General features: G+C 42.8%; 1 protein-coding gene across 1 annotated transcript in view; it reads right to left on the bottom strand.

The window, feature by feature from the left end:
• Window positions 1-6091: 6091 nt before the first annotated feature.
• Window positions 6092-27084, bottom strand: part of lamc3 (laminin, gamma 3) — a 65687-nt gene continuing 44694 nt past the window's right edge. Inside the window, exons 13-28 of the mRNA XM_036528345.1 lie at window positions 23028-23216; window positions 21869-22111; window positions 20526-20679; window positions 18864-19006; window positions 18581-18759; window positions 18123-18267; window positions 16923-17152; window positions 14181-14257; window positions 13950-14084; window positions 12259-12451; window positions 11608-11745; window positions 10255-10357; window positions 9358-9560; window positions 9008-9148; window positions 8616-8715; window positions 6092-8039 (exon numbers count right to left, since the gene is read on the bottom strand). Coding sequence (XP_036384238.1) covers window positions 7777-8039; window positions 8616-8715; window positions 9008-9148; window positions 9358-9560; window positions 10255-10357; window positions 11608-11745; window positions 12259-12451; window positions 13950-14084; window positions 14181-14257; window positions 16923-17152; window positions 18123-18267; window positions 18581-18759; window positions 18864-19006; window positions 20526-20679; window positions 21869-22111; window positions 23028-23216 — 2636 coding nt within the window. The 3' untranslated portion in view covers window positions 6092-7776. The remainder of the gene's footprint in view (window positions 8040-8615; window positions 8716-9007; window positions 9149-9357; window positions 9561-10254; window positions 10358-11607; window positions 11746-12258; window positions 12452-13949; window positions 14085-14180; window positions 14258-16922; window positions 17153-18122; window positions 18268-18580; window positions 18760-18863; window positions 19007-20525; window positions 20680-21868; window positions 22112-23027; window positions 23217-27084) is intronic.

Below are 27084 nucleotides of genomic sequence, written 5' to 3'. Positions count from 1 at the left end.
ATCGCCTCACACTGATGCTCCGCATACTCGCGGGGATGGCAAAACCCTGCGCGGCCCCCAGTGGTGGAAAACGAAACTGCAGCAACAATGCGCACATCTCTCACTTGAGGCAAAACGCATTAGTGAAGAACCGTGTACGGTATCCCAAGATCTACAAAAGATTTGTGGTAAAATGGGACAAACGCTTACACGTATAAAAAGCAACAATCAACGCACCTTTTAAGCAATGATATTGGGACAATGTCATTGTTTTGTGAATGTCCTCAAAATGAATATGTTGTCCTCTGTCTGAATCATCTTAAATATTATTTGTGTAATGTTTCCTTCATGAATGCATTATGAACGACAGCGTTTTATTGCAAATGCGTTACTACTTCTACTTTGCTGCCTCATTCTTCCTCTCTCTTTCACCTGTGGCAGACCATTGTTCACCTCTTGATGTTTCAATTCCCTTTCTCTAATTACCACAGCTTAGCTCCTGCTTATCTCAATTTAGCATCTGATTATCTCGCAAGTCAAGGAAACACTTTCAACCATGACATCCATTGAATGGCATCTTCAGCTCTGTGAAATATCAGACTCACGAGTCTTGTCCTCATTTTTTAAAATAAGAATCATCTCAGGAAAGTTAACTTTTATGTTCATTGGTATTTTAGTATTCTATAAAAATCGATTCCTCAGTGACTGTATTTGTAAGTCTTCAAATATATCCCATGGGGTTATATCTGGTTAATCATTACTGATTTTCTATGTTTAGGCCTCTCAGAACAGTACAGGTGCATCTCAAAAAATTAGGATATTGTGAAAAAGTTCAATATTTTTCATCATTATTTAAGAAAGTGAAATTTTAATATATTCTAGACTCATAACACGTAAACTAAAATGTTTCAAGCATTTTTTTTATTTTAATGTTTATTTTAATGAAGATGAACATCGACACCCTCCACAAGGAGGGTAAGCCACAGAAGGTCATCGCTGAAAGGGCTGGCTGTTCGCAGAGTGCTGTATCGAAGCGTATTCATGGAAAGTTGACTGGAAGGGAAAAGTGTGGTTGGAAAAGGTGCACAAGCAACAGGGATGACCACAGCCTTGAGAAGATTGTCAAGCAAAGCTGATTCAAGACCTTAGGAGAGCTTCACAAGGAGTGGACTGAAGCTGGAGTCAGTGCATCAAGAGCCACCACTCATAGATGCCTTCAGGAAATGGGCTACAACTGTTACATTCCTAGTACCAAGCCATTCCTGAACCAGAGACAACGTCAGAAGCGTCTTATCTGGGCTAAGGAGAAAAAGAACTGGACTGTTGCTCAGTGGTCCAAAGTCCTCTTTTCAGATGAAAGTAAATTTTGCATTTCATTTGGAAATCAAGGTCCCAGAGTCTGGAGGAAGAGTGGCGAGGCACAGAATCCAAGTTGCTTGAAGTCGAGTGTGACATTTCCGCAGTCAGTGATGATTTGGGGTGCCATGTCATCTGCTGGTGTTGGTCCACTGTGTTTTATCAAGTCCAAAGTCAACGCAACCGTCTACCAGGAGATTTTAGAGTACTTCATGCTTCTGTCGATTTCCTTTTCCAGCAGGACGTAGCACCTGCCCACAGTGCCAAAACTACTACTAACTGGTTTGCTGACCATGATATTACTGTGCTTGATTGGCCAGCCAATTCGCCTGACCTGAACCCCATAGAGAATCTATGGGGTATTGTCAAGAGGAAGATGAGAAACACCCGACCCAACAATACAGACGAGCTGAAGGCCGCTATCAAAGCAACCTGGGCTTCAATAACGCCTCAGCAGTGCCACAGGCTGATTGCCTCCATGCCACGCCGCATTGATGCAGTAATTCCTGCTAAAGGAGCCCCGACCAAGTATTGAGTGCATAAATGAACATACTTTTCAGAACTTGAACATTTCTGTATTGTCATTTTCATTCATATTCTAGTTTTTATTATTAATTTATTATTACATATAAATATATTAATAAAATTAATTACCCATGCAGCCAATTGGTGTTATAGGCCATCTATTCCATTGCATTCTTTATTTGTTTGATTTATGGAGTTGTGCAAAGTGTAAGTCATGGCGGTCACTGGGATGTGATCTTTAAGTATCTGAAAGTGGAGATTTGAGGGCAAAATCCTTGGAGTAGATATCTAAATTTAAGTTTTTAAGGCAGACGGTCTGCTTTTATTCAGTTGATGGAATAGCCAGACATTTTGCTGAAGAATTTTATGACCCTAATGACTGTGGGTAATGAAGTTGCACATAAGCTGACTTTATGAGGCGATGTGCTCAGTGTCACTCCTCTGACTTGATTACTCTGGCAAATGGCTGCTGCTAGTGGTTTAAAGAATTATGTAAACTAGCAGAAATAATGAACATTATTATGTGGTACTGTACCTCTGAATCTGAAAGAATGGTGCTGTTGGGCTGCTGTAGAAGTTTCAATCCAATCTTTTACTGATTTATTTTAAAAGAATATGGATATCAGGGGCCAGCATTATTGAGAAAATGCCATCCATTCCAAAGGCATTGAAAATAGCAATACAGAGTTATTGCAGAGATAGGACCAAATCCAGAGAATATAAAGATTTGGGCAGTTTGGGTTATGAAATGTTTTAGAAACCTCTTTGTATTTCCTGCATTACTGTTATGGGATGGTATGTACACATTGCTCTGAAGAAGTACAGAGTTCTCTGAACGTTTCATTAATGTTTTTTAGAGGTTTTGAGGAAACTCTCCTGTTTCATCATTGATCATACACATTGTAGCCTGTTCTATGTTCTAAAATATCAAACTGAGTTTTGCAATTAATAATATCCTTGAGTTTGTTTTTAGCTTTGAACTAACTATAATAAATTTCATCCGTGGCAGACTGGGAAAACAGAAAGAGAAGTTTCTTAATTTTCTAATGCATTTTCTTGTTCCAGTTCTCTTTTTTTTGTGTGATCATGATGATATACCTCTTCTAATGAGTGCTTTTGCTGTTTATCAGATTAGCAATGGCAGCCTTTCTTAGGAGTCATTTATTTCCATTCTTCACGTAGGTGGTGGATTAATTCTGAGTCTTTAAAAGGTAGGGTATTAAAGCAACTCCAGCATGAAATAACTCTGATTATAACAGAGAGATCATAGACTGTATACTTTCAAAACCACCTTTGGTTATAATTACAATGATGTCATCTGAAGTGCACAAAAGCACAGGTATTATGGAAGCAATCAAGAAAAAAAATTACTTGCTGGTGAATGGTCCTTATTTAAATTGCCATACTGTTTTAGTTGCATATAAAAGATCAAAAACAGAGTTAGAAAGATTATCACATAAATGTAATTTCTATGGCCTCTCTGTTTTCAGCCCAATATCTGCCACTGAGTCGAAATTAACACCAAGCTTTAAAATTCTAATTATTAAGATAAAGATGTGTTTTCAAACCATGTTATTTTTTTAAACAGTAATATGCATTTCCCTTGCTGTAGTTTGAGATAAAAACCTTCTACAGAAAGTCAATCAATCCCCAGTCTCCACTGGTGACATCCACTCTGACCTGAGAGTTTACCTAGGACTTCTGGGCCTCTGCTCTTCTCGTTATACATATTGCCTCTTGACGATATCATCTGTAAACATAGCATTAGCTTCCACTGTTATGCAGATGACACTCAGTTATACATATCAGCCAAGCCTGATGTCCCTTTGAATATACAGTATCAGACATGGAGGCCTGCCTAACACATGTAAAGAAGTGGATGGCCTGAAATTTTCTCTTCCTTAACTCAGACAAAACCGAAATATTGGTTGTTGGCCCAAAGTCAATCAGGAGCAAATTCACTCATTTTACGCTGGACCTTGACAGTGTCTCCCTTGCCTCGAGTGCAGCTATCAAAGACCTTGGTGTTGTCATTGATCCTGTGCTCTCTTTTGAAACACATATAACTAACACTTTTAGGATAGCCTTCTTTCATTTAAGAAATATAGCCAAAATCAGGAAAATTGTATCAATTAATGATGCTGAAAAGCTAATCCATGCTTTTGTAACATCCAGACTGGACTACAACAATGCCCTCTTGTCAGGATGTGCAAACCTCTCACTAAAGCCCCTTCAGCTGGTACAAAATGCAGCTGCTCCTATCTTAACTAGAACAAAATGCTTTGAGCACATTACCCCAGTTCTAGCTTTTCTCCATTGGCTACCCATTAAATACCGGATTGATTTTAAAATACTTCTACTCACATTTAAGGCTTTTAGTGGGTTTGCCCCTCCCTATCTTAAGGATCTTCTTCAGCCATACCTTCCACAAAGAGCCCTTTGTTCCCAAAATGCCAGGCTTCTCATTGTTCCAAGAGTGGGCAAAACTACTATAGGTGGTAGAGCCTTTTCCTATCAAGCCCCTCTCCTGTGGAACAGCTTACCAACTGAGGTTTGGGGAGCAGACTCACTCTCGACCTTTAAGTCTAGGCTCAAAACATATCTATACAGTAAATCCTTCAGCTGAGGGGCATGGCCTGGTGCTGGCATGGATCATAGAGTCTCTGGTGGACTAAGTGGTCATTGCTGTCACTTAATCGTGGCATGGACTCTGTGCCGTGATCTGGTGTTGACTGCCTAAGGCCTTACCCTCATGATTATGCCAGTCCCTTGCCTCCTGTCCCCTAGGTATGCTGCCATAATGTTAGTCTGCCGGGGTTTTTCCTTGTTGCTCACTGGCATCTTTTTCCCCATCCCTCCTCTCCTGCCTCGCTGCTGTACATTCCTGCCATTCTTATCATCCACTAATCAATGTTTTTCAATTTTGTTTCTCCTGCCTGGAGCTGTAACTCAAGCACCATTTCAGGACCTCCAGTTCAGCTTCCTTGCTGTCATTCCTGTGGAGCCCTCCATGTACCAGGAACTGGACCCTTGAGGACTACATGCTATGCATATTCTGCCGTATAACGTTTAAGGTTTAAGATTTACAACACTCATTATGTTTTACGCATCGTATATTGCTGTGTCTTACTACCTACATGTTTCACTATTCTTAAGTAGTGTTAATAATTTCTTAGGAAATTCTTTCCCTCTCAATTTGTCCACCCAGTGCCAGCAAGAAGCAGATCGGCTCCCCCTCTGACCCGGGTTCTGCTCAAGGTTTCTTCCTATTAGTCAGGGAGCTTTTCCTTGCCACTGTCGCCTTTGGCTTGCTCTGAGGGGGTATCAGGCCTGGAATACCGATGTAAAGCTGCTTTGTGACAACTCATGTTGTAAAAAGCAGTATTATAAATAAAACTGAATTGGACTGAACTTCTCAAGGAAGCATGCTATAATTTGGCTGTGACTGAAAATGACTTCTTAATTAAAGGCACATTTGCTGCCCTGATCAAGTTCATAGTGTTTCTTAGTAAGTTAGGTGGTAACTATTACTGACATTTGTGTCCCACCCATCAAGAAGGGGAAATCAATCAACAGTAAGTTTTCATTTTGGTTGAAACAATCTTTGAAAGATTTTCCAATGACTGATTTTCTGGTTGACACAAGGTTAGTACAGTGTGCCTCTTTACTATTACTGAATCTGAATATTATCGCTCACTATTTTTTTATTAAGATTCATCTGACATCGCTCTCCACAGAGCCAAAAAATGTGTAAGAGTAAATGAGTTTAAATATAAAAGTATGACATATAAGGGTGAAAAATATTGTCAGTCCCATATGTGTCACTGTTGTATAAAGACTGATCAATGAAAGGACAAATTACATTAATGGCAATGTGTGCTTGGTTGGGATTATTACTTGTTCAGAAATATCTTGATATTATGTATTTAAAATCAATAACCAGGAATGACCAGCATAACTGCATACATTTTAGTTGACAATAGACAAAGCAGGTGATCCACAGTGACTGGATGTCTCAAGGTGTCAACAAATCCGTTTGTGAGTAGCACATGATCTAGTGGTATTATGGAAATGCTGCACAGTAAAGTCAGCTTTGCTGTCTACCCATACAACATTGTTTCTGCTTATTTTTTCAACTTTATTTACCATTGTTCTCATTTTGAATTCATATTGTTTCTGCTTACTTTTTCAACTTTATTTAGCATTGTTGAATTCATATTCTTTTGCGTCTTGCATGAAGCACTTTATAACAGTCACCTTGTTTGCACTGTGAGGAAGACTGGCCTGTGGCCAGACATGTATTTAATCACAATATTGTGAATACAAAACTAACAGACATTGTATGAAATATCAAAGCATAAATTCAGCCTTCCTTTCTGAGGGGTCAGGTGACTCCGCAGGGGCACAGAAGAATTGATGAGTGTTGCAGCACCTGCTCACTTAAGATTACTAACTTTCACACACAGGTCGAGACACCAACTGATTTAATTGATATTCTTAGTGTTCTTTCCACAGAGCGCTATTACACACACTGACATCAATGCAGGTAGAAAAAATGATGGGCCAAACCCATGTTTCTCTTAAATGTAAATAAACAAGTGTTGGATTCATTACTTTTGTGCAATGCCATATTAAAGTAACTTAACTGTAATTATTTTGAAAACCATCCTGACACAATCACAAGGTAATTTTCCACAAGGTAACTGCCCATGACATTTTTTTTTAAATGCATACCATAATCAATGACTGCTACTGTTTACTTCTTCCCTTTAAAGGGATAAGATGAACCCTTCATGCAATATCATTTCTCATTTAATAACACATATAAATGTACAAAAACCTGTTTAATATGTCAATGTTTTTTTTGTCCATAATAGCAATATTGACTCCAGGGTTCAGATTTGAGAACTGATTAACTTCAATTCTTTAGATGCGAATTCATTCGCCTCTTTCCCCAGAAATAAACAGTACCACCTTGTGGACAGAGTGGGTAATACATGACTCATTCTGACCAAAACCAGAGAACCAGTAGTAAAAGGGATTAAAACTACTTTTTGGCAAAGAAGCACTCCTGGCCAAGTCACATCAATTTAAAATATCTTCACCCCCTCCTTTTCCTGTGCTAAGCATTTCTAAAGTACTCCTCAAAAAGCACTGAACATTAATTAAATCAGACTCATCCAAAAAATTCCATTACTATGTGAGATTGAACAAGGTCACTAGGGGGCTTTCATTTCATATGACAGAATGGACAAATCGAAACAATTCCATTATTCAGCAGCTATTTCTTCTATTAAACTTCACTGACACTTTGGCAGGAGTTGGCGCGCATTTCTTCTTTTACACAGCAGATAATTGAATGAAGGACTTCAAAACTGGAAAGAGGAACACAGAATCCAAAGTGAGTGGCTGTACTCAAGCAGGGACCATATAGAGGGTAAAGGCTTCATTTTTAATTAAACTGTGCTGATTAGAAATGGCTCAGTCCTAAATTAATCTGTCAGACGTGAAAGTGTTCCGCTAATCCCCCTCCCAAATCAACATTATTTTAACTTGACTAAATGTGTTGAAGTCTCAAGCTTTAAAGAAGTATTCTAATGATTCTTGAAGTAATCAAACATCAGTGTAAAACCATTAAAAGGAATACAATAAAGGAAGCACATCCATAGAAACAGTCAGTGTCCTATAAAATTTCCTCTCCCTGTGTCTGTCCTCAGAGTGGGAGAGGCGAGAATGCAGAGAGTCCCATGGGACAAAAGTCTCAGTGTATGTCTACTCTCTCCCTGTTCCTGTAGGGAAGTAACCTCAGGGTAAATTCAACAGGAAGGAGAGGTGACCTGCCCCCTGCTTCTCTCAACAGCAGAAAAAAAAAGTGAAGGTCAGAGGTCACCCGGAGCCACCCGCTTGGAGGCCCAATCACTGCGCCCCTGCCTTCGACCCCCCTGTGCAGCCCTGGGGCAGGTGCAGCGCGATGTCCTGCAGGCTGCGCCTCTCCTCAGAGATCTCCTGGATGTCTCGCTCCACCTGCTGCAGCTGCGACTCCTGGTCCAGCGCTGTGTCCCGGAGGGCCTGGATCTTCCTGCTCAGAGCCGGGCTCTCCACACTCCGCCGCAGGAAGCCCAGCCACAGCTCTGTCTCATTCAGGATCTTATCGAACCTCTCGATGGCCATGTTCCCTTCTGTGAGCACACAGAGAGGAGACACGGTTTGTTTAGCATTTTCTCTATCATCTATTTTTGCTGTAGGCAGATCCATCAAACACAATTCAAAGTACGCCCCCAGAGAGATATAATTTGGTCAAATGGATTCCCCAGTAAATGTCCCCATCTGAAAAAAAAATCATCTATATTCTATATCTGAGTAATTTAAATAGTTTTGTAGCAAGCTTTCAACATAAAAAATAGCTACATGAAACAATCCCCTTTGTCTTTCATCTAACATTGTGTTATAATATAAATCATACTATATTTGAATGATCAAAACAAAAAGTAACAGCAAAAAAGATTAAAGGACTTTTCTAGGAATAGAGCCTTTCTGTCATGCAAAAACTCATGAGAAATTAGTAAAATGTGAAAAGACATAACTAGTGAGTTGTATGACCTCTGTCTCAGTGGTCTCCAAAAGAGATGCTGTGAGTAGCCTGTAATGGAACTTTGCGGAGAGGTTCTATTACAAGCTGGAGAGAGGGGACCCATTGAGGAAATTGCTGGTAAATGACAGAGAATGTCAAGAGAGCGTGTTTTTTTCCCTCTTACCAATTTTGCTCAGCAGTTCTGTCAGTGTCATGGAGTAGGCCTCCAGCTTGAGTTTCGCTGTCTCAATGTTCTTTGTCATGTCGCCCACCAACTCTTCAGTCTGAAATTGGAATCATGAATTGCATGTCAAAACACAGGGGCTCAATCACAGACAGTCAGGAAGAAGTTCCCATCATTTCACTCCAACAAACAAAATGATCCGGTTCAGGAGAACATTAAACTTACTGCTAATGTCTCTGTGCCAGGAATGACAGATGACACAAAGATTGTCTTTTTTCCCCTAAAAGGAAACACCATCTAACTTATACCTCAGGATCTCCAAATGAGGAGCATAAACAGATCATTTATTGATTCTTTGTTCATTGTTATGACAGCTAAGATTGTGCCATTACATCATGGACGTCTTCCATTATCATCTGAGCAGCTTTGTGCTCCTGCTCTTCCAGCTGCTGCAGCACTGTGTCCACAGAGGAGCTCAGCTGGGCAGATGCACTCTTGGCTGACTTTGCTTGGGAATGTATATCCTTTGCTTCCTATGGTCAGAGGGAAAAAATACATTTTAAGCTTTAACAATATGATTCAGAGTGTGTACGATTTGAAAAAGGATCATATGGATTTATAAAGGCCTCTGATATGCACAGAAGGAACACACACGCTATAAACAATATTGACATTGAGCTTTTTTGATCTGCATTAGAGTGAAGTCTCATGCTTCTGATGCAGGTCTAACCCTCTGACTCACTTTGGAGACGGTGTTGGCGAGGGTCTCTGCCTGGGCAGCCGTGGTGTTGGACAGGGTGGAGTTGTCCTGTGCAGGTTTGACCATCCTCTCCCCCTGCTTGGTCTTTTTCCTGGCATCTCCCAGAATCCTCTCTTCCACCATTCTGCTCTTCTTTGTGGCAGCTTTGGTCTGAGCAAATTTGCGGGGCCACTCGTTCTTCATGTCTGATAAAAACGTACAAAAACGTCAAGTTGTGACAGCAGAACAATTAGCTGTAATCCAACAGTCCGTGGCCAGGTAGAAGCAGGTGTGTAAAAGAAATTATTTTAAGAGTTTAAAATGGTTTGGGTGCAGTAAAATATAATTTCACTCTTTAATGGATGTTTTAATATCAACTATAGCAAATGAGACTGTTAATTTCATTACTGGAGCTCAAAGTTATCACTATAGGTGTCCAAGAGAAACCATCAAAAGGATTAGTTTGTGACATAACTGCACTCTATACTCTCATACTGACTAACTGCGTTCTAGAAACTTTTCAGACATAATGGAGCTTCCAGTCAAATTGTAGTTTCAAAACTTGGTGTGAAGTTGAAAGCTATGTACAAATGCCCAATAAATAATGAGAAAAAAATAGCCTGCACTCCACCAACAAAAGAGTGGCTGCTGTTGATTTGAGTAAAATAACTTGCCACTGCATGGGCTTGAGACCACACAAAAGTAGTGAGAGAGAAAGGGGGGGGGGGGGGGGGGCGAGAGAGAGAGAGATAAAGAGAGAGAGACTTGACTTTGACCCTTGAAAAGTGATCCACATAAGCTTACATGTTTTTGTTATTCAAATGAAATGTAATAAGTAAAGAAGTAAAGAGGGAGAAAAAAAGAAAATAAAAAGATGGAGGAGAGAGAGAGAGAGCGTACTTTCCAATTCTTTCATCAGGGCCGAGGATTCAGACTCGATCTCCTTCCCTTTCACTACGGAAGAAAGGGAGGCAGCCTTGGTCTGGTGTAGTCCGGCTGCCAGCTACTCGCAGGGTGAGGGAGAGCGCAAAGGAGAAGGCACATAATGTAAGACACAATGAAGGCTCAGAGACACTACCTGGAACTGGGTATACAAATCTGCTTAACTCAGAACACCAGCCCCTCCCCGAACCAGACTTCTGAGCAAAATGCCACTGGGTGGTCAGGAGGTCAGCACTGGCCATTTGGACTGGTGAAAATGATCTCTGATTGGGCCTGCTCTCTTTTACCCCTTTGAATGGTCTTTTGATTGCACATCAAATGCTCATTGCTCTAGCTCTGATGAGAGCCACCCATCAGATGAAGAAGGCAGAACGCCTGCTTCGTGTGACAGGTGACACCGTTTAACACCATTCAGGACACCTGTGCGGTGTGATGTGTTCTGGTTATTTCCTTGTTTGCACAGGTTGATATTTTTAACCACTCTGTTCTCTGCACTCCCTGCATGACTGTTAGAGTGTTTTCATGCCTCTGGGCCAAGATGTCTCTGCATATGAGAACACCTAATCTTCCTGCTTAAATAAAAATATAAAAATATAAAATAAAACTACCTGTGGCTCCTTTTCTGACACTTCTACCAGTGATGCACCCAGCATACAATGCTCTCCAAATATATTCAAACCCTGATGACTGATTTGTAAATTGCTGTGTGCTTTTGTGTATTGTTTTTGTCACCGTGTTTACTTTGGCACTCTGGCACTCATTGCGCTGTTTGAAGTTGTTGAAGTTGAAGCTGCTGTTTGAAGTTTGAAGGTGTATCTTATTAGTTGCCCTATACCCTGTAGTTGTACAAATTAGATAGTACTGTGTCCTCAAACAGACCTTGCTCTCAGCTGAAAACTACTCTCTCATCGTGGAACTGTACACGTCCTGTCCCCGTACTGTCGCTATACTTACTGTATGCACTTTTGTACGTCACTTTGGAAAAAATGTCTGCTAAATAAATAAATGTAAATGTAAATGTAAATGACACTGGAACAAAGAATGTAGTATGTAGGATGTAGTAATAGAAAATTTGCATGTACTGGATGATGTTTTCTGCTTAAACAATGTGAACAAAGTGTTAATGTTAACAGCACTGCAGAGAGCCAAGTGGAACTGTTTACAAAAAAATGATCCAAAGCATTCATCCAAATCCTATTTACCCTGGGGAATGAGAAAATATACAGGACACTATGTGTGGCTCTTGTACGGTGTCTGGTGTACATTTCAATGAACTTGAGGAAGGTGGGACCCATACAGCAGACATGTTACCTGGTCATACATCTGGATTGTTTCCATGTGCTTCTCCGCACTCTCCACCTGAGGTCTCAGCTCCTCTTGAATCTTAATAACCAGCTCATCCTTTGACCGAACCAGCAGGTCTAACTCCCCTGTCCTGTTGACCAGGTCCTGGGACAGACAGATACCATGGCAACCAGACAGCTGTTTCAGATCAGTACACTATACATATACTGTATGTATTGTATTTTTATGCAGGTCAGGTTCTTTTTTTAAAAGGAACATTTTTTAACATTCTTTACATTGTGCTAGAATGACTGCGCTTAAGAGGGACAAGACTTTGTCTCAGTATCCTATCAAAATTCCATTCTCTCTCTCCGACACACACAAACACACACACACACACACACACACACGCACACACACACACACACACACACACACACACAACATACTGTCCAACATGCCATCACACCACCTTTGTCCTCTGTCACAGCTGACATTACCAGCTTGAATCCATGCCAAATCGGACAACTGGGATAGCACTTCCCAAAATCCATCCCACCTCAGTAAAGTCAATGCAAACATTGCGATTGTTTAGCTGCTGTCCACAGTGCACCACAAGCAATGGTGTGTACTGTGGTCTTCTCCACCACAAGCAATCAGTCCTCTGTCCTCACTGACCTCTGTCTGTCCCTGGACAAGGCCGGGGTCAGAATGGTTTGTCAGCTGCTGCATGGAGGAGGTGAAATTGACCAAGGCATTGGCAATCTCGGCAGACTCCTCCCGAATGAAGCTGTACGCCGCAATGGCCTCGGACAGACTCTCATTCACTTCGGCTGTCAGGTTCTCTTTTGCCTGATGCATTTCCAGAAATCTGGGAGAGGGAATTGAGAAAGCAATCTGTACGTGTTTAATAGACGCTTTACAACTGACACCCTTTAATGTGTGGCACTGAGTATTTACAGCACTGATGCGGCCTGCGTTATTGCCTCATTAGTTTATTGCACAATAACGTACTACAAGGGCTGAAGACTAAAACAAATGGTAGTTAAGATCCATATGACTCCATGGTTCTGCAGAATAGATCAAACTTACTATGAGGTTGTTTTGTAATATGAAAACAAACAGTGCAGTTTTTTATCGAAGAAAAAGTTTGGCTTTTTCTCTTTGAACAAGGATTTTTCTTACACACTTCACAACAAGGCTGACAAAAACAAAGCAGCCTTCCCTGACTAATCCTTGAAGTGCCGTGCCTTTGGGAGGAGAGTTATTCAATAACAGATGCTTAAACTCCAGACTATTATGGTTATGTAATGCTGAATCATTACTCAGAGTGTCTTTCCTGGTCTGATGCTGCAGTAATTTGGGATGATGAAGAGATGCATTCAACCACTAACTTTCAGACGTGCATTGTGTGTTAACTTTGTCAGTCAGGCATGCAGAGTGATGCATGCATACAAACATGCATCGGCAGACACACACAAAAACATATGCCATATGAATTTAACAATCATGACAGCGCAGACAGCAAGGCAGGGTATTTATGGGGTTTTACTTCAGGGGGTTGGGGGTTCAAATCTCAGCCTGTATTCTGTTATTGTGCCCTTTCCATTTCTTTCTTAAGATACTTCATCTAAATGAGTGAAATAAAAAATCCAGCCTCATAAATAGTTACAATGTAAGCACTGCAGGCCAAATGAAACAAATGCTCCAGAAATGTAACACGGTGTTGGCTTGCAGAGCGCAGCTTCTGTGCCCCAAACAGACGTCACGTCTCCAATAAAATCAGGAAATTATAAATGGGTTCTAGCAAGAAAATCCTCATTCATGAGCGATACAAAAGAGCCATTCGTTTAGCTTTGCTCGCAGCTGCAACTATCAGTAATAGATGCTTTGCAGTGTCGAGCTTTTACGACAAATGATCTTAGAATCCTTGAAGCGTGAAATCTCAAAGTCTGAAAGTCACGCAGCATAAAATTCAGATGTGTCACCTGAAATTAACGGGCTTCCAGGCAACCAACGGTCACCAGGTATCCTTACATATCAACACGCGCCCAACTGGAGCGCTATAGAGCAAGACCCTGAATCCCGTGCCATGTGACTCGTGCGGCATTAATATTCCTTAATGTTCAGAAATACATATATGAAGGTTAGATCAAGAGAGCAACTTGTTAATTCATACGTATGCCACCGTGAGAACAGTGTCTTAAGGGCAGTGGAATTACCCGCGCTTGAAAAAAAAAAAAAAAAAAAACTGCGCCTTTAATTTCTCCGACGCGTTTTGTTTGGAGACAAAAGCCGCCTGCCTGGCATCGATTACTCCCTCTGCGTGAGAATGCCCCCTTCGATGACCGAGCCGCCTTTGTACTCACTGCTCTGTTAGGCTGCTAATGTGCCGCTCGGTGGAATTATCCTCCAGAAGGGCCATCAGAAGAGAGTATGTCTGGTTTGATGCGATCAAAGCCTTCTTTGCCATTGAGTCGATGCGACTGGCCGCTTCCTCGTGACTAAAAGACGCAAAGGGAAAACGCGGATTAGACAGGCGTAATCGGTAAATGACTCTGGCTAAGTAAAAATTCTGCCAAGTGCGATGATATGCCTGCCTTTTCCCCAGGGCCCGGGACTCGTTTGCCAGCGCGGTCCATTGGTTTGGCGCCGTGGGAACTTCAAAGGGAATTACCTTGCAAACAAACATTGATACACATTCGTTGGCAAGTGGAAAGAATCAGATCGTGAAGCATGTTGCGTTTGGACAATTTGACAAAATCGGCTTTTGTATGCGTGACGCTAATTTCTTGAAGTCGCGTCACATTATCACCGATTTTCTTGACACTGGTGCGATGCAATCCAACAGAAGTTCCTCTTTTCTACCTTCTAACACTTCCACAACTGGGGAAAGGAGTTAAATTGGTCAAGTCACGATGATAATTGACTGCATTTAGCACTTAAACGCTTGGGTGAAAATGGAACAAAATGCTGTAGATTCTGTAGTTGGGGAGACCTATTTAACCTAATCACACAGCCACTGCAAGAAAAAAAGATAAAATTGGTACAGCAAGTACACATGTTTATATGTAATATATTCTGTCATTGCACACATTAATATCGTCAATGTGCCTGTTACCAAACCAATTTTCAATGCTAAGGTTCTGAACAGCTAGATAAACATTGACTGAAATTTAATGTGAAAAATATCATTTTAACTTAATACAAAAAAAGAAATTGAATCAACATATCTAATATGCACATTTTTTCTTTTCATTTCTCGCCGTGTTCTGCTTCTTACTGTGGAATTGCATTCCACTGCCCCAGGCCTGCAGTCAAACAGGTAGGGCACAAATAGAATTTCAGCCAAACAGACGCTCATTTCAATGAAACCAGCTAATACGAAAGCAATATCCATTAGCAATTCCAATTCCCCAGAGCAAACAGCATGACTGTAGCAGCTCCAACAGTGAATGTAAAACATTCCATTCAGTTTCTACCAGTGTCTGATGCCCACAGTGGGTTCCATTCACCAACTTTGTTTCTAGCTCTGCGCAGTATATGCAAACACAGATACATTTATAGATACATGCATATGTAATAGGAGTGTGAATATTTTTTAAAATTTATATCCGTAACGAAAACGATTATGATATACCTTTGAAGCCCGCTAAGGAAATCGGGGTTGTTTTAGGTTGGGCTTATTTCCTACCTGTCTGTTTCCTTCTAGGTTGGGTACATTGCATTCGGGAATCACTGAATGGTTAATTGATGACATGCATGCGTGCGGCCGCTGTAGACAGACTGACGGCTGTCTGACCAATGAGCGACTAATCTATAGCTAAGTGCCTCTTTAAATAACACATTTAGCTGTATTTTCTCTCGTTTGTCACCGGTGAAGCAAATTGGGAGACACGCAAGCAAGCTCATACATGTGCGGTATTGTTATTCTTGAAGTACTTACGCTTATCTAGGCTCTGTAATTAAGGAGTTTTATTTGTGTTTTTAAATATAGTATTAATGTATCAAGCGCTCCGCTAGTGACTTGATTTGTTCGGAGTTTGGTGCGGCCAGATTGCAAATCCCTTCCGGATCTGATTTAGCTATCGTATTGTGTGTCCCAACTCGCACAGGTCTGTGACGTCACGCAGTTTGGGTGTTCAGCGCATCTGTAGTGTTAAAAGCCCAGCGGGTTTATGTGCTGTGTGGGGTTCCCTTAGTAAGAAGGGGAGGGGGGCGCTGCGGCACGTTTTTTGTATTTTATGTGTCTTTGTAAATGTTTCCATTATTAACGTTAGTGTCTCTAACTTATGCAGGCCCCTTGCCATAGCCTAGAACTGTTAGCAGAGTCAGACCAGTTACTAAAGTGAGTTACGGTGTGCTTATTTGCTGTGATATTTCACCATATTGATACTCTACTGTGCAGTGTTATGAGCGTTTGGTTTCTTTGTGTAGTCGTTTAATGCCTTTGTAACTGCTCTGCCCATGTCTGAATTGTCTGAGTGGGCTATTGGCCTTATTGTCTGCCTCTTTGTAATGTCAAAAAGGAATATAATTTATTAAAATTGCTTACTTTTGTAACTGGTTTGGTCTGTACTTTTGTCAGTGAAGTTCCACTCCAGATCTTTTGGGTCTTTATTCAGTAAGTTTAGACTTGTTACACATACATACATTCTGCTGAATAAAGCAGCTCTGGTCTCTCATTCATTTTGTCATTAACATAAAAACGCATCACTGATGACTGAACTAAATATGAATGTGAATTATGCTAATTAACTGAGTTGCTAAGTAACCCCAACACTGATTTATCTTGTGTGAAATATGGAATTCAGAACAATCCCTTCACACACACCGCATAATTAGCCTGGTGAGTGAAGCTGATAGGTTAGCCAGATCAGCACTGATGAAATGTGAGTCCAAAACATCCACAACAATTGGCTGCTTCACCCCGATATATATTATTACAGAAAAGTTTCAACTCTCTTGTGTGAATTGACCAGATAAAAATGTGTATATATTAAGAATATATTTTAGTAAATAATCTCTTAGCTCAGTCAATATACTTAACATATGTAAAATTTCTCCATTTTGGTATATTGCAATATGTTTACTGTTTTGCATTTATATATTTTATATGTATCTGCAATGTATTCTTGGGCTGAACAATATATTTCTCAGTATATTGCAATATATTTCATTTTGGTAGTGGTGAGTGGCCGTGAGTTATGCTTCAGGGTGTGGCCCTGCGCTGACTCGCTGATGTATGTGGAATGTGGATCAACTGGTGTAGTGGGCACAGTGAGGGCTGCCTAACACTCAGCCGGTGCCAGTGCAGGGGGATGGACCCTGTCTGTCCCTACCATGCTGCCCAGGGTGTGAACCGCCTGGCTCAGGTGCACCAGGGCTGCGCCCACCGCAGAGGCAGGGTCTGCGAGGGCCCTACACACCCTCCTCTGCCCCTCCCCCTCCTCTGTCTCCACCTCCTCTCTGCTGCAGTTCATTGCTGCAGCAATGCTGCGCAGCTGGACATGCACTGTCTGCGCAGACGCTTCCAGATGCGTGAACTGGCTGATGAAGGCCTCTCGTGCCTCTGAAATGCAAGCAGAACGAGAGAGAGAAACACACACACATATATATATATATATATATATATATATATTATATATATGCACATACACAGAAAGAGGGAGAGAAAGAGAGATTACCATCTGATTGGTTGGTTCACGCTTTTACCATAATAAAATTATTCCCATACGCAACATGAGTTTTGCCTGGTGCAGTTGAGTTGAAGTGCTTTGCCCAAGTCTAGAGTGCAACAGAATCGCACCAGGGACCCAGGCCCGTGACTACAAGTGCCGGGTTTCAGCTGCCACTCCACACAGCGACTCTGCCATGACACGACACATCCCGAAATCTCAACGGCAATCCACATGTAATTTACGCTAGCGGGTTACAGGGCGCGTCACAAGCCATCACGTCCGGCGTGTCCTCCGTTCCCCAGCGCCGTGTGTTATCTGGCCCGCCGCTCTCAGGGAGCATGAGACATCTAAGCCATCCGCTCACGCATGTGATGATTGGACATGACGCAGCTGAGAGCTGGAACAAAGCAATGGCACTAAGGGCAGTAAGAACACGCAGCAAATCTCCAGACCAGCTCACAGCTGTGGTTATTATGGATATCAAGGATACAGCTATGACTGATGTCACTTTTAGGGATTGTCTTACAATAACCTTTCTTGTGGCTTCATGCCCTAATCACAGGGCTTCAGCAGAGTTCAGTCATTCATACAGCGGTACTGAAGGGCCTTCTCCTGTTGCTTCATCTTTAAATCCTTTCCTTTCATTGCATTAAGAAGTGTTCTATACAGCCACAAACTCTAAAAGCTAACGCGTCGAAGCAGCCTGTGTCTTCATCAGAACGCTGCTGCACGCAGGAGCCCAATAAGAATGCAAGATGACAGCGTCAAATGGCCCACGGGTGCGCGAAGCAAATGCATTGAGGGAGTACGAGGATGGGACCATCCCAGGAGGAGGGGGGGGAGGGGGGGATGGCATTTCACCTTGGATGGCCAGGAACTCCTCTAGCGCGTTGGGCAGGGTGTCCTCCCCCTGCAGAGAGCGCTGCTGGCTCCCACGCCGGCCCCTGCAGCTGTAGCGCTCCAGCAGCTTCTCTAGGCTGTGCAGGCTCAGCCTCAGCCGGTGGGCCTGCAACACAGAGGCACGCCTCTCAAAAAACAGCCAGAGGGCACTGCCGCGCTCCTCAAATTACCCCAAATCTTTGACCTTTCAGTATGCTGCAAATTGCTAAGTTGGACCTTGAGGTGCTTTTGCCATTAATCAGAGGGCTGACCCTGCCAGGTAGAACCTGCTGTTTGTAATCATTTCTAAGCTTGCGGTTACCGGGAGGATAAAGATTTTGATCCAATTTGTTCGTGACTGGCCAAACCGTACCCAAATCCTTGTTTCTCATGATCCTTTCATCAAAGTTTCGGAGAAACACTGAGCTGTGTGGGCTCACCTGGTCTCTCACAAGGCTGTAGCAAACAGGGCACTCCTCGCACTGGTGCGTGGCTCTGTTGTGGAAGTAGTTGAGTTCACACTTGTCGCACTTGTACCCCACAAACCCCTCTCGGCAGGTGCACGTCCCATTGGCATGGCAGCGCATGGTGACTGAGCCCATGGGGTCACAGTTACATGCTGGAGTGCACAGAGAAAGGAGAAGACATGGATGGGAAGAAACGTGACTGACACATGTGCCAGGGCTTTTTCGGATAAAGGAGAGCTCTTTTGGGGTCACGTACCTTTGCAGCCGCTGGAAGAGAACCCAAAAAAGCCTTCTCGGCAGGAGTCACACGAAGGCCCCTCCACTCCTGGGCGGCACACGCATTGCCCCGTGATTGGGTGACAGGCTGGGGAGGATGAGCCAGTTGGATTGCAGTTACATCTGAAGACAGACAGCAGAGGGAGGTAATGCAGGTGCAAAATCAAGTTGCAGCTGCTCTGAGTTCTAGAATGGGTGAGAGAACAGCACAGCTGAGCATGTGCCTGTATTAAGGAAACCAGGAGAACAGGACTGCCTATTGTGCATGAATTTACATTCATGTAAATTAAAATAAATTTACATTATGAGATGTATTTTGTATTTATACAAACTTTTCAGTGGCATTGATTCACATTTTTTACTCATATATTTTAACTCATATGTTTTGCATTAGAGGTGGTTACTTTAAAAATGTGCTAAACAGAAATGTTATAATTATTTTGTTATATGAACATGGATGTTTTAAGAATTAAATTTATTAATTTGGTTACTATTCATCAGTCTGTGAATTTACTGGAAAGGCCATTCATAAGATGATTTCCAATTTTTGAATATATATTAATTGACATCTCAGAATCAGAATCAGAATCAGACTTTATTGGCCAAGTATGCTTTTACACATACAAGGAATTTGACTCCAGTTCCAGTGTCTCTCATAGTGTATTCACACAATGATTTACAAGGTGACAACAACAAATACCACCCAATAGTAGTGGAACAACAAACAACAAGAGTAGTGCAGGACACATACATGGAATGGTGTAAGGATGGGATGAATGAGGCATGTAAAAAAATAAATATGAACAGATATTGTACAATAAGTTAACAGCTACTGCACAATAAGTTAAAGTGTACAGGAGTGTAGGCTGTGGGTCTGTAGAACAATTTGTTTTAGACAGCTACTGCACTGTATTATATATAGCTATTGTACATAAGTCTACAAGTAGTTTTAGCATAAATATCAGATGTGGTGGAGGGCAATAAAATGTAGTGATCTATCCCAAGTGTCTAGGTGTGAGTTTATCCAGATATCCACTTTGTTGACATATGCTGCTTCATCCTCAGTCAGTTGTGTCTTTCTTTACTCTAGACCTCATATCAATAAACCCAGTGACCCAGTGCACCCAGGGACACTGTGGTATAGGAGATGCCATCTTTAAAATGAGATCTTGTTTCCACAGAGTGAATTACTCATAAGTGTATTAAAATGGTGGTCACACCCAACTCCCTGCTAATCTGTCCACTCCATCAAAAACACTGCTGACTGTCTACAGAATCAACAGTTACCTCTTCCGTAGGTCATCATTGCATGACAGCAAACAAACAAATAAAGTAAAAAACACTGATCTGACTGGTGAATACAGCATTTAAAAATGTGTCCTTGAGGACTGAGTGAATTAATGAATGAATGGTCTACGTCCATATATTCAGTTTGTCTGCAGTCCTGTTTGTCTGTGGTTCTGTTCAGAGAGCACACACAGATACCTTCCCTATGAGTCATATGTTTACCCTCCAAAAGGCTGTTTATTCTGCCAAAAATCTCTGTCAGGTCCACATCGCGCTGAAACTGGCCCCGGGTGTGACGTCCCCCTCCCTCATGGGCTCCCCACACACACACCTGGGTTCTGCCACACAGACTCACCTCTCGCACCCCTGGCCGGGGCTCAGGCTGAAGTAGCCAATCGCGCAGTGGCTGCAGTCCCGCCCGGTCACGTGACCTAGGCAGAGACACTGGCCCGTCTCGGGGTGGCAGTCCTCCAATGGCCCAGCGGTGCCTCTGGGATCGCAGCTGCACGCTGGGAGATATAGGACAGCATTGATGTCGCATGAAATGCATTGCAGCCGTTTCCGCAGCAGATTCCATAGCTCATTTAATTTGTTCTCAGTTCTTTTTTTAGGTGAACAATCCACACCGCAGCCCCAGCTCAAGGACACAGCAGCCACGTCTCAACAGTGTGAATAGCTCAAAGAACTGCACACTGATGCCACCTCTCCACCCGGTGGCCTCAAAAGACTTGTCTCAGTAGGGACAGTATATCTAAGTTGCCAGGATTCATCCATATTTCAGCTGTGCTGTTTGTAACTCTCTCCCCCAGACTGCAGAGTGAGCAGGCCGAGCACACTGCCTCTCGCTCATAATCTTGTTATTTCTGTCGCTCTGTGGATTATAAATCGTGCCTGTCCGGACAACCTTCAACATCCCAGCCTTTCTGAGGGATGACGGGGGTCTTCCTCACCAATGTTTCACATTTGTGCCCAGGACAGACAGCAGATTAACTGTCCCTTGCATCTCCGTGACAACACGGACACCCTGCTCAGTGGGGCAAAGCAAGTGAAGAAGTGTCTTTTACAGTATAGCAGCAATGTTTGGCCAGGTTATCACAGTGTGTGTAACATGCATATGGGGATAGGAAAATTCAGCAATATTATGACATTACTTCTCGTAGTACCAATTTATACCACAGACCAATATTGAGGCTATTGTGCATAAAAGGCTTGATTTTGTCTCTAGTCTTGAAAGTGGAATTCATGGCACTGTGCTCTTGCCTTTATCGACTCAGAGATAATTTTAGGTTTGAGGAAAATAATCTTTTAAAATTATTTTCTTGACATTTCATTCCCTCCTTCCTCCTCCTCCTCTTGAAGGCCTGAATGGAAGCTGCGCCGCAGGAAATCCACTTGTAGGGCAATTTGGTCTCAGTGGTGATCCAAGGTCCAGAATGCATTTCAGCTGAGATTTAGAAGCAGCCCATTCAAAACAAAATGCGCTCCGCTACTTCATTTCCTCCAAAATCCCTGCGGAGTTGCCCACTGAACTCTTAAAATGATAATAAAATCTTTATGATCCCTTCTCACCCACTCTGTAAACATTAAGATAGCTTGAGGGCATCCCTTTTAAACTTATCGCATTTTTTATTCTGTTCCATTTTGTTTTATATTTAATGTGCTCCCACTGAAATGCCTCTCACCCCCTCAGACACCCACGTTTGCACTTGTCGGCGTTGGTGTCCAGTGCGTTGCCATAGTAACCCCGCTGGCAGCGCTGGCAGCGGTCACCGTCGGTGTGGTGGAGGCACTTGAGGCATCGGCCCGTAAGGTGGTCGCACACACCAACGGCGTTGGGGTCCACATTACCGCTGCAGTCGCAGGGCCGGCAGGGCCTGGCCGCGCCAGACCAGCCCGAGGGGTCACCGTAGAAACCGTCGTCACAGATCTCGCACCTTGTACCTGAACAGCGGGGTTGAAATGGCAGGAAGGAGTGAAAAATAAAAAAATAAAGCTGGTCATATTTATAAACAGGGCATGTTTGGAAGGAACTGATTTAAAACATTCTATAATCATGGCAACCACAACAGCACCATATCACCAGATCTAACAACATGTTCATATATAACATACACTATATGGACTAAAGTATTCGGACACCTGACCATTACACCAACAGGGACTGTAATGACATTGTATTCAGATACATATACTTTAATATGGAGTTGGTCCCCCATTTTGCAGCTATAACAGCTTCCACTCTTCTTGGAAGGCTTTCCACAAGATTTTGGAGCGTTTCTGCGGGAATTTGTGCCCATTCATTCTGTAGAGCATTTATGAGGTCAGGCACTGATGTTGGACGAGAAGGCCTGGCTCGCAATCTCCATTCCAGTTCATCCCAAAGGCGCTCGATGGGGTTGAGGTCAGGGCTCTGTGCGGGCCAGTCAAGTTCTTCCACACCGAACTCATCAAACCATGTGTTTATAGTCCTTGCTTTGTGCACTGGGGCACAGTCATGTTGGAATAGAAAAGGCCCTTCCCCAAACTGTTGCCACAAAGCTGGAAGCATAGCATTGTCCAAAATGTCTTGGTATGCTGAAGCATTAAGATTGCCCTTCACTGGAGATAAGGGGCCTAGCCCAAACCCTGAAAATCAGGTGTGGCCAAATACTTTTGTCCATATAGTGTATATAATATACAATATGTGCATATACAAATATATGGAGTTTGGGCCCCTGACTGTCCATAGCAGGAGGGGCAACACTGGAGAGGGAAATGCAGATGTATTCACACCCGCAGTGTCACTCAGGGATTGCTCTATCACCCCTGCGTAATGCATAATGTGTCTGTGAGGTGTTACGAATTCATGGACGCTCACCCCTCCGACCGTGTGGGCAGTTGGTGCAGACCACCTCCCCCGTCCCCGGCACCTTGGCACAGCCGGTCCGTTCCGGGCAGGGACAGGGCCGGCAGTCGCCGGAGCTGCCCGTCAAGGCGTTTCCATAGTAACCATCCAAGCAGCGCTCGCAGGCAGGTCCGGTGGTGAATCCTGTGCAGTGGCACACACCTGAGGGGGAGGAGGAGTGGGGTGGGGGGGGGGGGCGGCAGACTCAGGCATCAATTTCGGTTTTTAAACAACGGTGGAGCCGTGTGCTGTCAGAGCAGCGAGGAGCAGACCGCAAAAACAAACTCTATACGCTCCCCGCTGTCCAACAATGAGAGTTACACCCCTCACAAATCTCCGCGTGGGCTCAGCTTACAAAAGCCGACGAGTGTTCACGTTCAGTGCCTGTTAAAATATACTCTCTCCCTCAAGGTTCATGCACGCTGCTGCTGCACGAGAAAGCGCGCTTAAAATTCCAAACACATCAACGCCGCTGATGGATGTGAACAGAATGCAGTAACAGATCCCCATCTGACACATCCAGGGCACTGTCTGCACTTACTTCTGCTTCCAGCAGATGGCGATGTATTCCTGGCCATGACATTGAGGCTCAACTTCACTGAAAAATTCTGACTGGAGTGCTGAAACAAAACTCAGCTTAGGTGCTCTGTGTAAATAATAATAAGAGGAATGAGGAATAATTATGAATAAGTAAACAAAGTAAATATGTTTTTTTAAATATAACATAGAGTACATGGCCAAATGATTAAACTCACTTCTCAGTGTGTCTAACTTCACTACCGCTTCAAGTATTTTATGTACAGCTGTCCATACGTTGGAGAGCTGTACATAAAAATACAGAAAGTGACTGAATTTTGAGGAACAGGAGAGTATACAATTCACTGTTTTGTACTTGAACTTTTCTTATGCACTGCAGCCGACATGAGACCTAGGGCTGAGTCCTTGGGCAGCATCCAAGTGGTCATGACAGGACCTTCTGAAAGATATTGAGTTTGATTATTTCTCAGATCAAATGATTTAATTGTACAAACGGGTTTTTTTCCTTCCAGTCAGCAAGGCCTTCGGAATGCCAGGGAAGGTCAATAACAGCTCCTTGACATACGCACGCTGACATGAATTTCAAATGCTCGAACCCGTAGGGACGGACTCAATATGCTGGAGACACATTGAAAACAAACTATCAAACAGAACCGGTGAAACGAGAAAACCTTGAAGTCATTCACCTCTGCACATCTTCGGCCAGGAGTTGCCATAACAACATACACAAGAAATCCATCATTAATGAAGCACCGCAAGGATAAACTCATCTGGAATTACGGACAGCTCTGACAGGGGCTGCATCACGCTGTCAGTGCTCTGATTCACAGAGCACGTGGAAAACACAATATCACCATTTAAACGCTGATGAGATGAACTTTCAAAGAAATATGTTCATGAAAAGGGGCTGAAGGCCCACAGAGGGAGGAAGGGAACACAGAAAAGGGGATGAACTAAATCAACTGCATATCAACATGATCAGGCAGGTACTCAGTAATAAACTAGAGGTGCTTGGGCTAATGGCATTGGCCTTAACATTAAGCTATTCATTCAAACGAGCGCTATGCTTTATTTTTCAATTCAAACACAACATTCATTAAAGTCAGGGAGCTGAATTCATAAGGATAAAAATAAAATGATAAATAAAAAAAAAAAAAAAAACGTGCTAACGTTTTATTCAGCACAGGTGCAATGCAGGCATTTTACCTCTTGGCTACAGTGAAGATCATTTTCAGTTAATTTGAGTATTGATTATCAGGTGACAATATAATAATAATAATAATAATAATAATGATAGCTGATAATTAATATTTTGTGTTTGATGTAAATGTAATAGTAATAATTCCTTTGCATTTTCCAGCAGATATCAATCTTGTAATTTATCTGCTGTCATGACACTGATTTTAGCAGAAATCACTAACTGAACACACTAAGGCAGCCGTTGCGTTAACATTTGATCAGTGCACGGTCTGCCTCCTCTTATTTCGGCTGCCTAAGGCACCCCTTCACCCCTCTCCCGGGGGGGTGCTGGTGCTGGTGGGTGTCTGGGGGTGGGGGTGTGAGGCTCAGATTAAACGGTTCACATGATGAACAGGATTTGGTATGTGAGGCACGGAGCGCACAGTGGGAAAAACGCAGGGCAGCCTTCAGCGCGGCAGAGCGCGGGAAGCATTTATCATAAACACACTGTAGGGCTCTTCACGGCTCCACATGCCCTGCTTATGCAAATAGTGACAGAAAAAAAAACAAAGGCGCACAGAAATAAATGGCAACATAAAGGAGACATGCTTCTCTGTGGTGCAGCAGCCATTTTGAGGCGGAGGCCACAGAGGAGGGATTATGGTCTCAGAGAATGTAAATGCCATTTAAAATAGTCCTGGGGGGCAGGAAGTGTGGTGTCTCTGGGGTTCATGGGAAGATCAGTGACAGGACAGCCCAGAGCGGCACTCCCCCCAACCCCCCCACAACACACTTTCATGTTTATTTATTTCTCTGTGTTGGATTCAGAAACCCTCCCACGTCATGCTCAATCATGGGAGGTCTGGGGGCAAGTACAACAGTTTTGTGTAAATAACCACCGTTTATCAGAGCTCCTCGCATAAACAGACCAGAGGAAGAGATCAACATCTCAGACAGTGCGAGGAAATTAGATGCGCACACATCCAAACCTGTTCATTTCCCCCACGCGTCTCTGAGGGTAGCATTCATCGTGGCAACCGGCTAGACACTAATTGCAGTCCTCTCCGTGCAATTACGGCGTGTTCATTGAAATGTTTTTGCATTAGGTGAGCTGCTTTAAAAGTCATTTGGAATTTCTGTACCACAAACATTCCTTTGAAGGACACCAAGGCCGCAGCTCATGCTTATTATTGCACGATCTAACAAACTGTATGTTTCTGTGATGGTAATGACATTTTAAGGATGACTTTAGACAGGGGGCCATTTTGTGCACGTTAAAACAAACTCAAGAGCGCCTGATCTGAAAGCCTGTAAATGCAATGCAATCTGCTTCCTTCTGCAGCACGTCAGGATGCTAATGTGGCTTTGCTGTAAAGAGCTGTAATGCGTGACAGATGTGCTACTCTTAGATGGTGCAGATGGGCTCTTGGGGGTGTCTGAATCAAAACCAGCTCGTTCAATGACTGTCCCTCTCATGTGTTCAACAGTGAAGATTCCTGCAGAGATCAAAGCTTAGATTTAAAAAATTAAACAGACAAAACAAACAACAACAACAAAAACTTGAATATCTGTCTTGCAGGTTAAAATCTCAGGTAACCTATGCCCCGGTTTACAGGCAGCAATCATTAATCACTTGCATTAGGCATAATGGTTATGCCAGGTGTCCACGCCAGAGTCTGGAGGCATGTGTGATTTTCAGGGGAAGGTTGGTGGGCTGGTCTGCTAGGCCGCTCACTTTGGTAGGTTGGAAATCATCTAACGACATGGCAGAAATCAAAGGCATCTGGGGAGTGGTGCAGAAGGAAGAATTGCGAGGGTGGTGTGGAAGCCTCCATTCACTACAACAACAAGCGACTGATTTTTTTTAAACTCAGTGAAAAATCAGCCATTGGTTCTACCAGCATGTGAAGAAGCTTAAATCCTTAGTGTTGAGGAACTCTCTTTGGACTTCTCCACCTCACAAAAAATGTAACTTTCTCCAGACTCTTATGAAAATTAGGGATGCCTTTGCACTTATTTCTACCTAAATTGGTGGCAAACCTGCATGTTTATAATGATATAAATGACGCTTTTACAGACCATATTCTGCTTTCTGTTACTCAGCAATTGTTGCACAATTTGCTTTAGTTCCCTTTGCAGAGTGAAGTGCTGTACTTGCAGAACTTTTATTTGAATTCTTTGTGAAAAAAAAGAATCATATTCGCTCTTGCAGCAGTTTAAACCTACAGCCATTCTACCATTTTCTGCCTCTCTGACAGTACATCAAGAGAAAAATGGTACACTAAGTGTGTGATTAGTATGGAGTCGAATAACT

The sequence above is a fragment of the Megalops cyprinoides genome, chromosome 5 (assembly GCF_013368585.1).
Source record: "Megalops cyprinoides isolate fMegCyp1 chromosome 5, fMegCyp1.pri, whole genome shotgun sequence".
Taxonomy (NCBI): Eukaryota; Metazoa; Chordata; class Actinopteri; order Elopiformes; family Megalopidae; genus Megalops; species Megalops cyprinoides.
Note: the sequence above shows the minus strand (reverse complement) of the source record. Positions and strands in the feature narration are given on the sequence as shown.